A 15,822-nucleotide genomic window follows, 5' to 3' on the forward strand; every position below is an offset into this window, starting at 1 on the left:
TGCCCGTTGCCTGGAACCAGCACCATAAGTCTTCCATTTAGAAGATCTGACGGAACATCTGCAAGCAGCGTTCACTAATGAAAACGAGACAAGGCCATTCTTGGAAGAGTGTGCCCCAGAAGACTCTCTCTGTCATGAGACCAACCAGGTCCCTTTCTAAGGTCCCTGAGAATAGCAGCCTGGGAGCAACAAAGACTTTCCAAGGCTGACAAGGCACAAAGTGGACAAATGAAAAGATAACAATACATGGAAAAAAATTTGGGGCTTATAAAACTCCAACCTGAGGCAGGGACAACAGTAAAAACCAACACGCAGAAGCAGATATGAGTGCAACAGAGATGATCTCGGAAGTAGTCAACATCTCCCACACTGCCCATATCCCAATGAGCTACAGACATAGATCAGCAATCAATGCATGATGTCAGGAAACAACACTTGGCAGTTTGAACTATGTTACAATGAGTGCTACCAGTCAGTGAAAGTAACGCTGGCCTAAGTTTGACTGAAGAGTCTTGGTTGAGAAGTCTTGGCAGTGCTCAAGATAGCCAGCCAAGCTAGAAAGTCTTTTGCTTCTTCTACTTTGAATGGCTGCCCACCCTGGTTGAAAGACAGCTTATACTGCAACCGGATAGGGTCTTGGTGTGGGTTGTCAAATAGTGGCATCTGAGATACCTTGACTGGAGGCATCAAAGGAGTAAATGCAGGGAGCTTGGAGCTGGCTGCTGACTGCAGCTTCACTTGCACTGACTTGGTGACAGTCACCTGAATCACGTTGTCCCAGACAGGCTGGGTGGCAGTGTTTATCATGGTCAACAGCAGAACCTGCACATCTGGGTGGCCAGGGAAGTGCAGCAGAATTCTGAAGCTATTCCAGTCACACATGATGCTGGGCAGCAGGCTGCTGGGTTTCACAGACTCCAGTGGGACGAACACTTGAGCCAGAGGTGTATTCTGTGAGGCTGGGGAAGAGCTAATGGTCCACCCTCCCAGGGCCAACCTGCAGAGGACTTGGTGGTACTTCTTTGGGGATGCTCTTTTTGCGAAACATAATTCAGTGGTCCTGGAGATGGCTGTGGCGAGAGGAGATTCAGCAAACTCCTGCAGGCAGAAAGGCTCTGGACTCCAACCCCCAGGAGTGTGAAGGCAGCCACCTGCTTGTCTTTACAGCAGCTTGGAATCACAACCTTCTTCCCAGCGGTACCATAGTAGCATTGATCTCTGTGGGTGCCGGGTCCTGATGAAGCAAAACTGGAGCTTCCAGGTCAACAAGGGGTCAGCTCTTCCTGTAGGCTATTTGATTCAGAGAGACTCTGGGGACAGGAATGTCTCCCTCCGCAGTGGGTCACTGTGTTGACTCACCCTTCAACCACATTGACTCATCCCTCTGCCACCTGTTTGTACAGCCAGAACCCCCTGGATGAGCAGGTCATTTGCTTGAAGACTCTCCACCAGTGCGTCCTTACCATTAGCTGTGTCACTTGCTAGCTGGAACAGGGTACGCCACAGCTTCTTGCATCTTTCATAACGAACTTGCATGCAGGACCTCGTGGTCAGGCAGGGCTGGGCCTGACCTGTGGTACAAGCTCAGCATCTCCCTCAGCACCTTCATGTGGTTCTGTACTTCCTCCACCGCACTGACTCACTTGAAAACTGCCTCGGACTTTCCTTGTTCCTCCTTGACCAAATTCTCGATCAGTCGGTTTGCAGTCGGAAGGTCCTCAGGGTGTTTGTTCTTGAGAAGTCTTGGCAGAGGCTTTGACATTTCCTCATCAGCATTACAGATGGAGCTCTTTGGCCAGGAAGAAGGTGGGGGCAAGATTTTATCCATTGGTGGCTTAGGATCTTGCTTCTTCAGCATTTGATGAGCATCTCGGATCTTGATGTCGTCTGGAAACCAGTCCATCCAGCTGAAGAGGAATCCAGTAACTCTTCCTTTAACCTTCTCCATTACCCATGCCCCTAGGTACTTTGGGGATAATACTTTGATCAGCTTGTTCAGGAAGTGGAACTTGGCCACCTCGATGTGGATCTTTCCCCCTTCACTACCCCCATCCCGAAAGCGGTGCCTGAACATTTCCAGCATGGTCAGGGTGTAAGGGGCTTCCTTCTCTTGTGGAGACTGGATCTTTGGACCAGTAATCAGGGTGTATGTGTCGGGTCATTGGGGGTTATTGCTAATCTGCCTACAGAAATTCTGGATAGCTGAACACTCCTGCTCCACCGTGCGTGGGTCTTGGCTATGTTGAGCCACTGCTCCTCCACCAAGGCGAGGTCCAGGGGCTTCCTCAGCTGAATTGGTCTGCTCCAGGGCTCTGGTCTACACTGCCACTGCTATCTATGCCGTTTGCCCAACCCAGAGCTGAGGTCGCAGTCCACAGCCTCCCCTGCCCCAAAGCTGTAGTCTCTGCCGCTGTTTAGCCTTCTCTCCAGCTGCCAACACAACTGGGCAATTTTATTATTATTGAGTTCTTTCTTTTATTTTTAAGATTTTAGCAAAATTATATCACTTCTCTCTAAACCCTCCCAGAGATCTCTCCCCACTCCCCTTCAAAATCACGGCCTCTTTTTTTCCGTTAATTGTTGTATGTATATTTGTGTATGTATGCACAGATACATTCCTAAATATAACCTGTGTAGTCTGTGCAGTGTTGCTTGTATGGATGTTTCCAGGGCTGACCATTTGGAACTAGATGTGCTCTTTCCTGAGGAAGACTATTTCTTCCACGTCCAGCATTGCTTAGCAACATGCAGTTCTTAGTGTAAAGTTGAGGCCTTGTGGGCCTTCCCTCCTCCACTTTGACGTGTCTGTTGGTTTCATTCTTGTTCAGCTCATGTTTAGGCAGTCACATTGGTGAGATGTTTATGGCTGTAACTTCTGGTATTCCTAGGAGACACAGTCTCACAGCAAACTCCCTGATCCTCTGGCTCTTACCATCTTTCTGTAATATTCCCTGAACCTTAGATGCAGGAGTGTTTTGTAGATGTATCCGTTGGGATTGGGTTCTACAACTTTACATTTTGGTTGGCTGTGGATGTTTATCGTATCCTCCATCTGCGGCAAAGATAAGTTTCCTTGAAGAGAACTGAGGACTATACTTATCTGTGGTTAGAAGGCAAATGTTTAGATTGTCTTTGTGGATTATGAGGGCTTAGAAAAGTAGGCTCTCCTCCAAGATCCATGACTTCATTAACCCTAAGTAGTTGGCTAGGTTCCCAGTACTACGAATGCTTTCACTCTTGCTGAGCACATCTGAAGTCCATTGAGAGGATCATTGGTTACCACCAAGGTATCCATGCCACTATGGCACCGCTAGGGTTATTCTGCCATGCTGGTCATTGTGGTTCACGGCTGTCATGGCTGGGTAGTGCTGTTGGTTGCTTCTCTCCTTTGAAAGCTTGCCTGGTGTCTTCTTGTGCCATGAAAACTAGCCCTCAGGGAGGGAGCATCTGGGTCAGTTCCTGCTCAGAGGCCTCTAGATTCTGTTTCTGAAGTGCATGGTGGCTTCAGCAATAGGGGCTTACCTTCTGCCTCTGGAGGATGAAAGGGCACTAGCAATAGGCTGTGTGTTTTGGGAATCCTCTGGAGAACCTGGATAAGGGCTTCTCTGTCTCACACTGGGGATTTATTTAGAAAAAGTCTTTGATTCTTGGAGGGAGCATTGCCAGGCCAGATGAGAAAAGCTTATTTGAATTATATATTTATATTTACATACAGAATCATGTATCTACAGTGTTATGTTGAGATAATAGCTAATAATACAATTTATTATAATCTTTTCTGACATCCTTATTGTTAATTTACCTTCCTCCCTCACTATAGGGTGCACCTTTTCCCCATTTCCACTGTCGGATTGCTGTATCTTGTTATTCCCCTTTACCCTCCTCCTGCTTTCTGCTGTATTTACTCCTTCCCTTCTCGCTGAAGAGCCCCCTTTCCCTGTCAATCTGAACAGATCCCTGTGCCCTGTTAGTTCCCTCTATATTGCTTCCCAATCCTCCTACTTTGGGAATGGCCCCCTTTACTAAAGAAATGCCCCCTTTTTATTTACTTGCTTTCTGTAGTTATTCTGAGTTAGGTACTTGAGGATTTGGAGCTAGGAGCCTCGAATGAGAGAGAACACGTGATGTTTGTCTGTCTGGGTCTGGGTTACCCTCATTCAATATGACCTTTTCTAGATCCATCCATTTATCTGCCAAGTTCATGGTTTTAATTTTCTTTCCAGCTGAATAATACGCCACAGGAATTACGTACCACATTTCCTTATCGATCTGGAGGCTGTGGGGCATTTTGTCGGCCTCCATGTCTTAGCTGTTGTGAGCAGACCAACAGTGGACATAGCTGAGCAAGTGTGGGTGCAATAGGGTGTGAAGTACTTTGGGCGTATGCCAAGGAGGGCATAGCTGTGTCATATGGCAGGGTTATTTTTAGCCCTCTGAGAATTCTTCCCACTCCTCTCCACGGTGGCAGTTCCGGTTAGCAACTCCACCAGCAGTGAACACACACTTTCCCCCTCCCCACCCCGCCGCACATCTTCCAGCATTTGTTGCTGGTTGTTTTGTTGATCTTTGCCATTCTCAAATGGGTCAAGACAAAATCTCGAACTTGTTTTGATTTGCATTGCCCTAATTGCTAAAAATGATAAACATTTTTGGGAGATATTCCTTAGCTATTTTTTTTGAGAACTCTTATTCAAATCTCATACCCATTTTTTTGAATGAGTCATATTTTTTCTAATTCTTTGGGGTTTTTTGAGTTCTTTGTATGTTCTGGATATTAATCCTCTGTCAGATGTACAGCTGGCGACAGTTCTCTCCCATTCTGTGGGTTTCCTCTCCACCCAGCTGATTGCTTCTTTAGCTTTGAGGAAGCTTTTTAGTTTTATGAAGTCTCCCTTGTAAATTGTTGGCCTTAATCCTTGGGCAAACGGAGTCCTGTTCAGAAATCCTTTTCCCACACCTTTATCCTATATGTCTCCATCTATGTTTTCTTCTAGCAGTTTCAGGGTTTCAGGTTTTAAGTTTCGGTCGTTGATCCGTTTGGAGTTGGTTTTCATACAGGGTAATAGATACGAGTCTAATTTCACTCTCCTGTTTGTGGACATCCAGTTTCCCCGGCACCATTTGTTGATGGTGTTTATTTCCACCAGCTTGTGTTTTTAGCATCCTGATCAAACATTAAGTGGCTGAAGTTACAAGGACTTCTGTCTGGTTCTTTGAGGCTGCCCCATTGTCTCACGGCTATCTTTTCACCACTACCAGATTGCTTTTCTTACTGTGGCTCGTTAATGCGCCTTCAGGTCTGGAATGGTAACACCTCCAGCATTGTTCTTGTCCTCAGGAGAGTTTTAGTTTTCTGTGGTGTTTTGTGGTTCCAAATAAACTTTAGGACAGTTCTGTGAGGGATGAGTTATGGATTTTGATTGGGATCGCACTGAATCCTTAACTAACTTTTGCTAAGTTGCCTGTTTTCATAATGTTATCCCTATCAATCCATGAGCATGGATGTTTTCCCCTTTTCTCTCTCTCATTTTCTCTTTCTCTCTCTTCCTCCCTCCTTTCCTTCCTTCCTTCCTTCCTTCCTTCCTTCCTTCCTTCCTCCCTCCCTCCCTCCCTCCCTCCCTCCCTCCCTCCCTTCCTTCCTTCCTTTCTTTTTTCCTTCAAGATAGGTTTTCTCTGTGAAACAACCCTGGCTGTCCTGGAACTCACTCTGTAGACCAGGCTGGCCTTGAACTCACAGAGATCCATCCTTTTACTCTGAGGCAGTGGCTAACTTTAAAACAAAGATGTGCTTCTTTTAGACAATAGATAGTTTTTCTTTCTTGATCCATTCAGTCAGCCTTGGCCTTTTGATTGGTGAATCCAGGCCAGTGGCATTTAAAGTTATTACTGAAATGTGTGTGTTAGTTATGATCATTGTGTTGTTGACTTTTGGTGTTGTTTGTGTTCTCAGTGATATCTTGTGTTTTAATAATTACGCCTTCATATGTCCTTCCATGGTCTCTCTGCTGGGCTCACTCATCTTTTCAGCCTGAAGGAAATTTTCCTGTGTTTTCTTTAGGTTTGCTTTGTTGGCTATAATTTTTTAGGTTATTTATTTTGCAAAATTTTTCTTTCTCTTTCAACTATGGCGGATAGTTTTTCTTAATACTTTACTCTATATTAGCCATCATAATACTTTGGAAGTACTTGGAAGTCATTGCTCTAGACTCTTTGACTTTCAAAGTTTCCATTGAGAAACTGTTCTTATAGGATTTCCTTTTCATGTGACTTGTGTTTCCTCTTGCAGCTTTCCGTTGCTATGTATACTTAGTATTTTAAATGCGATCTGCTGTGAAGATTTTCTTTTCTGGTCTTATCTATTCGGTGTTCTTTGGGCTTCTTGTATCTGCATTGGTGGGTGTGCCTTCCCTAAAGTTTGGGGAAGTATTTGTCAATGATCTTGTTGAAGATATGGTCTATGCCATTGGCTTCAAATTCTTCTCTTTCATCTATACTTAGTATTGGGAAGTTGATATTTTTCTCATTTCCTGTGTATTCATTTCCTGCGGTTTGAATTTTTCATATTCCTCACTTACTATGTCTATATCCTGGACTTATCTCTGAGTCCTGCTAGTCTACCTTCTGTTTGATTCTCTTTCTTTTAACTTTCTTTTTATTTATCCCATGTGTCTTTCACATCATGCATCTTGATCCTATTCATCTCCCGTCCCTTCATATCCACCCTCTGCTCTTGCAAACTTCTATGCCCTCTCCACAAAATAAAATAAAATTTAAGAGAAAGAAAAAAAACCTCGTCATAAATCTCATCATGGAAGGTGTTGTGAGTCACACAGTAACCCCTTTTATTCATAGATCTTTACTTGCAACTGCAAGGCCTCTGGTTTCTGCTATACCATCAAAAATGGGCCCTCACTGAGGCTCCTCTTGGATATCCTGTTGTTTCCCTGTGTTGTGGAGATTCTGCAGCTTTGGATTTGCAGGACATGCCCCTTCCTTTGCTCCAGCAGATCATAGATGGATGTTAGTGTGGGCCAACTCATAACCCTGGTTCTCAGCCTGGATGGTTGCGGGGTTGATCAGCCCATCAGCTCTTCCTCATCCTCACTACCAGAGTGAGTGTTCTTATATTATCCCAGCTAGTTCACCTTTCAGTGTGATGAGCAGGGGTGAGATTGATCCTCCTGCTTTCACATCCTCAGGGTCAGCTCGCCCACACCTGCACCATCGCCCAGCCCTGCTTGGTTCTCTCTACTTGTGCAGTTTTCCTTTGAGTTTTCCAGTTCAATCATTGGGTTTTTCAATTTTACCTTCATTTCAACTTGTCCTTTTCAATGTCACTATCCAATTCTGTTATCATTATCATTTTCGACTGCCTTATGCTTATGGGTTTTTAATTTTTTCCATCATTCAGATATTTATATTCACTAAGTTCTTCCTCAATTTCCTTTTTTATTCACTGAAGACTTTTTTATATAATATTTTGTTCGTGGCTTTCCTCCACTCCAGACCAACGCTAGCACAATAGTGGCACAAATATTGTAGGAGTAACCAACCACTCTCTGGCTAAATCTAAGTACTACTCCATGAGATGGAAGCTGTGCCTGATACTGCTTGGGTGCCCAAGACACTAAGACTGGATAGGCCGCAGGTCTACAGGAAAAACCAAATACTGGTGTCATGCCAAAACCTAGCAATAAGATTACTCCTGAAGTTGTTCTGCCATACCCAAAGATCAGTACCTTTTCAGACATTGTTGGAGAAGCTTCCTCTTGCAGTAGATGAGAACTAGCGTAGAGACCTACAACTGGCCAGTTGTCAGAATTAAGGGCTTTGGCACATTCAGTTCTTTCTCCTTAAATCCATTAAGCTGGTTTGTTTGTTTGTTTGTTTGTTTGTTTTGTGTGTATGTGTGTGTGTGTGTTTAAACTCCTTGAATTCTTTATGAAATTTACAACTCTTCTTTTAAATTCTGTGCCCTGGGTTCATCTAGAAAACTCTCATTGGTAGATGTTTCTATAGCACAAGTAGGTTTTGAAGAGAAGATACTGGCTTGCTCTTTTGTATTATTGGCATTTTTGAGGTAAGATATGGTAAGATCTTTTCTTAGTCTGATACGTATAGAACAGGTTGGAAATAAAGAGAGTATGTTGAGTGGGTAGAGATGTTGGGCCTAGAGGCTGGAAACGGCTTGGGTGGAATGAAGTCAGGTGCTTAGAGGGGAATGGGCAGTATGTACTTTCTGCTCTAAGCCTAGATTTTGGGGATAGATATGACTGGATGCATGGGTGGGTCCTGTGGGCTGGGGAATAAGTAGGGCAGGTCTTGTCCAAAGCCTAGAGATCATCTGTAGAGAGGCAGGGGTAGAGGTGGTTGTGGTAAAGGTATGAATTGGGGGAGGGACGACAAGGAAACTCACCTGGATAGACCCTGGAGAAAGAAGAGGGGTATCTGACTCAGTAGGATGGTTATAAGAGATACATTAGATATTTGTGGGTGTTACAGGTAGGGAGGGTCCTGGTGGGAGCCTAGCTTGACTGCAATGCAAGACATGGGTAGACTAGGTCAGGGCATTAGATGTGAGACCCAGACCAGATCTGGCAGGTTTGGGAGGAGACATGAATAGGAAAGGGAAGTCTATGAGACTTCTTAGGCTAGACCATGGAGTAGACGTGGAAATTTTTATTACTGAGTTTTAGGAGATCTTTATATATTCTATATATTAATCTCTTAGTCGATATACAACTGTTTTCTTGTAGTGAATAGGTAGACTTTTCATTCTGGTAATAGTGTCCTTTGAAGAATGTAAGTGTTTAATTTTTTTGACATAGGATCTTCCTATCTACTCCTGGTTGTCCTGTAACTTACTATGTAGACCACAACGGTCTCAAATGCAGAGATCTGCTTGCCTTTGCCTCTCAATGTTAGGATTAAGGCTTGTGCCATGATGCCTAGTAAGTTATTAATGTTGATGTAGCCCAACTTGTGGTTTTTTTTTTTCTTTTTTGGTCTGGAGTTTTGGTATTATACCCAAAAATGTCGTTGTTATATCCAGAGTCATTAAGCCTCCTCCTCCTATGTCTTCTTAGAAGAGTTTTATAGTGTTAGCTCTTATATCTAAGTTTTTGTCCATTTGGATTTTTGTATATGGTATTAGCAAAGTAAAAATCTTATTTTAGTCATTTATCTCTCTAAACTCCGTGATTTATTTTATGTGTCTGTATGTGAGTATGTGTACTACATTCATGGTTAGTGCCCATGAAAGTCAGAACAGGGCTTCAACTCTCCTGGAACCGAAGCTACTGATGGTTGGGAATTGAACCTGGGTCCTTTGCATGAACAAGTTCCCTAAACTATCAGGCCATCTCCCAGTCTCAACAATATGTCTTTTATAAATAAAATCATGTTTAAAATACAAATTCAAATATTTATCTTTTATGCCCTTTAAAATGTTTCCTGAGTTTATTTGAATCTGGTTGTATTCTTCCATCCTGTTTTCTATGTATAGCCCCAGCTCCCCAAGAAGAGGCACCAAGGGCTTAAACAAGTGTCACTGCCTCTTTGCCAGCTGGGAAAATGTACCCATGACCATGACAAATGACAGAGAAGCTCAGTGGGAAAGGTCCAGGGACTAGGGCTTGAGTCCAATTCTTAACCTGGAAGTTAGGGAGTCTTAGTGTTCCTAAGATGCCAAGTAGGCTTCAAACTATACCCTTTCTCTTTCCTTTTCCTTTCTTTCCTCTCTTCCAACCTGTCCACCCGTCTGTCCATCCATCCATCCATCCATCCATCCATCCATCCATCCATCCATCCATCCACTTACCCATCCATCCTTACATCTAGCAATCTATCTACTACTCAACCTTCCACCGTTTTATCCAATCTCTCATTCCTCAAACAATTATTTTTTTGAGGAAACCAGCTATCTGGGGGCTGGTTATGGGAATTATATTAAGGAACATATTTCAATACCCTCTGACAATCAGACAGCCCCAGGGCACTGTAGAAGAGGGAAGCTTGTCAACCAACACAAGATCCATGTGTAATTACAAACTGTGACACGGGTTCCACGGAATTGCTGGGCAGTTATGACATGTCTAACGAATGAACGAAGTCCACTTGCCAGATTGGAGGGCAAGTAGAAAGTGGGTGTTCTGGACTGAGCAAGCCTGTACAAAGATCCTGGGGTCCATTTTTAAAGCTGTCAGGAGGCTGATTGCTATTGCAGGGGCGATGGAGAGAGAAACGTGAAAGCTGGTGCAGCTCTGGTAGGGACCAGCACCCGCAAGGAAGGCTGGGCTCTGCCTGGATCTGGCTGCCCTGGACAACACGACTCACCCTTGCTCAACATTTAGATCTCAGCTTGGGGATTTCCTGCCTGGGAAGCTGGTTTGCCTCGTGCAGGCTTAGCAAACGAATCCCGTGCATTTTCATCTAATACGAAAAAGTATCCCAAACTTAGAAGTAGGAAAGGAGGGAGTGTTTCTTCTCATCACTGCAATAGAGCACCATTTAGACACACGACTGAAGGATTAGTTAATCCCGACAGGGAAGACACTTGAGCTTGTCTCTGCTGTTTAATTAGGGCTCAGATTGTATAACGTTATGATATATGCCCATCTGTAGATTCTGTCTGGGTGAGGGACAAACAGCTTGTTTAGCAAGAAGGATAACTCTCGAAGTCTGGCAATCCCTTGGGGACTGTAAACCACTCGTATCTCTAACTTGACATCTTTTCCCTCATACTCCCTTCATAAAAGCCTGTGGGCCCCATTTCCTCTTGGCGGCCGGGCTGCCCTCCTGCAGGGGAACCCTTGCTCCCTGGCTGATGTTCTCACTCTGCATGTGGTCCATGGGCAGTCACAGCTGTGCTGTGAGGACTGCCCACTGCTCTCACTTCCTCCTGCCCCATGAGCTCATCTGGGTGTGGCCCACTTTCGTCAACACTGCATTCTCAGAATTTTGCAAAGGCCTGGTTCCCAGCAGGATCTTGAGAAGTAGTTATTGACTCCATGAGCCATCTGGAGTTTGTTCCTTTGCCTCTCTGAGCCACATTTTCCTTTCCGTGAAATGGGCATCACAACACACATCTTCCAAGATTCTGTGAACTGAAGAATGCGAGAGACTGCAAGAGTCTTGGGCACACTGTGTGGCTCAGCTCTGTCTCCCCAAAGGCTTATTGTGTTGAAGGCTTCGTCTCTGGCTGATAGATGGCAACCAATGGCAGCTGATGGACCACGAGAACTATGGCTTAATTAATGGGCTCTTCCACTGAGAGTCATAATTTGATGTCATTACTGGGAGGTGGTGGGCACTAAGAGATGGGGTCTGGGTGGAGGAGGCATGTCTTTGAAGGCTATGCCTTGTCCTCGGACCCTTCTTCCTGGCTGCCACGAGGTAAAGAACCTCTGCTGACACATTCCTCCTCCACTGCCCTAATGTTCTGTCTTGCCACAGGCCCATAGCAATGCAGCCAGCTAACCAGACAGAAATCTCGGGCACCTGGAGCATTAAGTTATTTTTCAGGTGTCTTGTCACAGTGGTAAAAAGTGGACTGGCACACAAGGTGAGCCAACGCCTCCCTTGTTCTAGGGGCTGGGCACTAAAGATGGCATATGAATTTCTGGAGCGGGGAGCTCATGGTCTGGTTGAGAGGAGACCAAGTCACAGGGGGAACTCCTCTATGGCCTCAGCACTAGTTCCTGGCCTGACTTCCTTTGATGACAGACTGGAATGTGTAAGTGTAAGCAAATAAGCTCTTTCTTCTCAAGTCCCTTTGGATCATAGTGTATTATCACAGAAATAGAAAGTCTAATGCAGGATTGTGCAGGCAGAGAAGGCCAGCCCAACACCCAGTGCAGACCTGCCATATAGCACAGGGAGTTCCTTCCTTCAGTCTCCAAGGAACCCCGCAAGGGGCACAATCAAACCCCATTGTACAGCTAATGTCCCCGAGGCAGCGGGTGGGTGAGTGAAGTGTACAAATCCCCACAAAACTGAAGTGGTGGAGAAAGGATAAAACTCTGCGTCTGGGTTTTCAGCACAACCAATACTGCCGTGACTCCCTCCGCGCCAAGGGGACAGAACCTTTACATCTGTGTGGCCTGGAGGGGACCGAGTTACACGGAATGTTCTGAAGCCTTGGCAGTACAACCTCATCCCCAGCTCCAGGGGATGGGCAACTGGCAGGCTCCAAGGACAGGGTCTCAAAGACAAGGATTGCAACACCCAAAAGCATTGTTGTTACCCAGAAATCTTTATTACAAAAATATTTTGCAAGCCAAAAATTTTAAGTTGCAACTATGTACAAAATGGGGCCTGTTTCCTTCTCATCTGGTCTACAGATAAACCGGATTCCACTCCTCTCACAGGACGCACCCCCCCTCTTCTTTGTACCAGAGTTTCATACATAAGTGTGGGGGCCCACCAGGCTGCCTGGCTAAAGCTATAGCTATAGACTTTCCCTGCCTCATTCCCTTTCTCCCTCCAAAAAAAAAACCTAAGACAAAATTAGGATGTCAGCCAGAGGCTATTCTTTGAACTGGTCTTTGCACCTGTGTGTGTGTACTCACGTGTGCATGTGCCATCTCTAGGCAGAGGAGAAGTGGGTGGAGGCTTACAAATCAATCCTTTGGAAATAGAAGACAGTCCAAGAAGATGGCAGGGCTACCATAGGTCCCAGATACCAAAGACAAGTTCTGGTTTGCTGGCCCAGTGCTGTCAACACAGCCTACTGGCTCAGCGAACTCCTGCATGCCATCATTGGAAGTATCAGGTCACCAACCCCAGAGAGTCAGGTCCTTGCTGAGTTCCTGGTAACCCGCCCCCCTTGCACCTATAGAAACAAGCAGGTTGCCTTAGCTTCATACTTGAATAGCCTGAGCCAGGGCTACCCAGGGATCAGGGACATTAATTAGCGCCTTAACTTGCTGAGCTACATGTTAAGACCAGATAACCAGGGTTGTCACATCTGCTTGGCCATGGGCCCAGGCAGGTCCCAGTATCCAGTTTGAAGGGTGTGGGTCAGGCAGAGCCTCTGCCAAGATTCCCTAGCCAGTGACAGAGGGGTCTGCCCTGGCTTACAGCTGTGTCATCACAGGTACGACCAGGGTCTGTCCCAGTGGGATCCTGCTGAGGTTTGACGGCAATAATGGACTCCTCCTGCCTTGTTTACGTCAGAGTGCTGGAAACGCCGGCTGCTGGCTGGGCATCCCTTTCCTCTGCGTGCCTCTGAGGTGCTTGTGAGTAAAGGAGGCTGTCACTGACCTTCTCCCTTCAACGTGGAATGGCCAACATTAGGTCGGCATTGGGTCAGACAAGGCTGCACTTACCACAGCAGCCATGGAGGCAAAGGGTCAGCCAGCCTTGCAGCTGTGTAAGAACAGGGCCCAGTTCGTCCCAGTGAGGCTGAGTGCCTGAAAGTAGCAGCTGAGAGATCCCTTTTGGTCCTCAGAGTTCTGGGGATTGGAAAAATCGGTTTCTGCTGTAAGAAAATCCTTCCAGAGCAAGAAACTGTTAGACCTCAGACTTCACAAGACCCAACCATTCAACACATGACGAAGAGTCAAGATGCTGCTGCTGTTGTTTTAAGAAAAAAAAAAGAAAAGAAAAAAATAGACCTAACAACAACCAAACAGCACAAATCAAATTTCCTAACACCTTAGCTTCAAGACTGCACAGTTCACATTTCTCAATAATTTACAGGTGTCCACAGAGTGATGCTGCTGAGTTAGAGCTAGCTGGAGGAAGCAAGCTGGGACTGGAAAGGAGGTGGGGCCACACTGAGCATGCCCAGGGAGTCTCTGCTGGTCTAGGAGAGAGGGTTCCTTCTCCCCCAGGGCTAGTCAGCCTGGCGGGTGGGAGGCCAGCACTGTTGGCTGGAAACTTGCAGTCTCCTGGTGTAGTTCTTCCGCGGATGGGGCAGTTTGATCTAAAGGGGTTCTTGCCCCCACAGCCCAAGTTGGGTGGAGGTGGGGGGCTCTTCTCCACACAGGAGACCAGGCTCTGGATCATCAAGGAAGTAACCCGGAGTTGCCAAGACCAGGATCCAGACCCATGTGTGGAAGGCCGAGGCACACTTCTTGGGTTCCAGGCAGCTTTCTCCAGTCCCCCCTCTGGTTCTGCAACACCGGCCTCCAGAAGAAGGGGACATGACTGCCCTGGAAGTGTTGGAGAGCCAAGGAGGGAAGACAAAGGCCACCCTTACTCCTGGTCCTAGGACCTGTGCCATCTGGCCTTCTAGGGTTGTCCTCACCATGGCCACTCCATGTGGGACAAGAAAACTTGTGGCTATGGGCCCTAGAGCCAACCACAGTCCCATTCACTTCCTCTGGACCTGGACACTGGCATACTCTGAGAAAGATGGCTCAGGCTTGTGGCCTGGCTGTGCCCGGTTAAGGTGGACCATGTCCAGGTCGGCATAGGTGAGGGTATCCTCTGGCCTAGGCGCTTTGCCTGTCTCAATGCTTGCATATTCTGTGTGGTTGTTGGGTTCGGGGACCCGGGGGGCAGGCTTCTTCTCTTTGGGCAGATTTAGGTCTGCATATGTGATGTCATTGATGTCATTTGTGTCCTGGATCTAAAAGACATAGAGAGAAAGTCATTCTGGAGCCCTAGCCTGCTCACCCATCAACTGGCTAAAGTCTACCTGCTACTTTGCCAACGGACTCAGTCTTAACTCAGGCCCATCTCCTGCCAATGCAATTTTATTTCCGGTCTTTCTCCTCCCAGTCCACCTTCTTCCCCATGGAGCCTGAAGGGTCTTCGGAAACACTACAGTGGTTATCTCATATGCCCACTTCATGTCTAGGTGGAACCACCTGGAACTCTAGTCTCCCATTTTCCTTGGCCTGGAATATCCCACTTTTCCTTATAAGAGGCCCAGGGCACCACGGATAATTCTGCTCTAGCCTGCTCTCAACGCCTCCTCTGGCTGGGCCTATCATCGGATCTACTGCCGAAGACTGTATTTTGCAACCTTAGTAAATGTGATCTCCCAGAAGATCGGGAAAGCATCTTCATTTACATGGTCATTCCACAACTTTTGACTGGGTGTCTGTTAAACTGCAGACAAGGGTAGCAACAGAAGCCCAAGCCACAGTGACAGGATGGATGGATGGTAAGATAAATGGATGGAGGACGGATGGGTGGCTAGATGGACGGAGCTATACAGTCAGGGTCATTTCACTTGGGCTTGACTACAACTCTGCTCGGGAAGAATGTGACCTAGGGAGTAGATGAAAATTCAATAATTTGGGCTAAGTCACTCAGTTAAAAAAAGAACTCAAGCCTGTTGGATCTTAAAGGGGTGGTACCCTGAGCCCCGCAGATATTCACTGTTCTCTGGGAAATCATGGTGACTGAACTGGTGTCCCTCCCTGGCAAGGTATGGTGGCTGGTGCTGGGAGCCCAAAATCTGCTGGCTGCAAGGGAGAAAACTGGCCACCTTGCTCCAGGACCGGGCACTTAGTTGCATACTCAGTAAGTCTTGGGATGTGACTTTCTACAGGCTTCAGTAACTAATTCTCACCGTCATCTTTTATCCAGAAGATTCCAGAAGGAAGCGTGAAGACAAAATAACAGGGGGAAAGGGTTCTCGTTGCCATGATTAAAATTGTTCTACATTTGCTGATAACCACTCAGCGCATGCCTAGGGCTGGTAGGGGCTGGGACAGCAAACCACGGTGTCCGGCCTCCAAACACCATCTCATCCAGCCTCGCTCTGTCAGCAGATTCCATCTAAAGTGGTGTCAGCTGCCTTGGGAATGGCAGGAAAGCTGGCGTTTTCGTTCCAAGTCTAGGATAGGGCTTGTCTTATTACTAGGC

General features: G+C 46.3%; 1 protein-coding gene and 1 pseudogene across 4 annotated transcripts in view; both read right to left on the reverse strand.

The window, feature by feature from the left end:
• Positions 1 to 492: 492 nt before the first annotated feature.
• Positions 493 to 10,851, reverse strand: LOC125416866 (ADP-ribosylation factor-binding protein GGA2 pseudogene; annotated as a pseudogene).
• A 1,383-nt stretch (positions 10,852 to 12,234) lies between these two features.
• The window catches only part of Sirpa (signal regulatory protein alpha), a 38,043-nt gene continuing 34,455 nt past the window's right edge, over positions 12,235 to 15,822 (reverse strand). For all 4 annotated transcript variants that reach the window (XM_087911210.1, XM_087911208.1, XM_087911207.1 and 1 more), the window contains one exon: positions 12,235 to 14,575. In XM_087911210.1, the coding sequence (XP_087767336.1) occupies positions 14,318 to 14,575 (258 nt within the window). In that variant the 3' untranslated portion in view covers positions 12,235 to 14,317. The remainder of the gene's footprint in view (positions 14,576 to 15,822) is intronic.

This window comes from Myodes glareolus, chromosome 10 (assembly GCF_982192425.1).
Source record: "Myodes glareolus chromosome 10, mMyoGla1.1, whole genome shotgun sequence".
NCBI lineage: Eukaryota > Metazoa > Chordata > Mammalia > Rodentia > Cricetidae > Myodes > Myodes glareolus.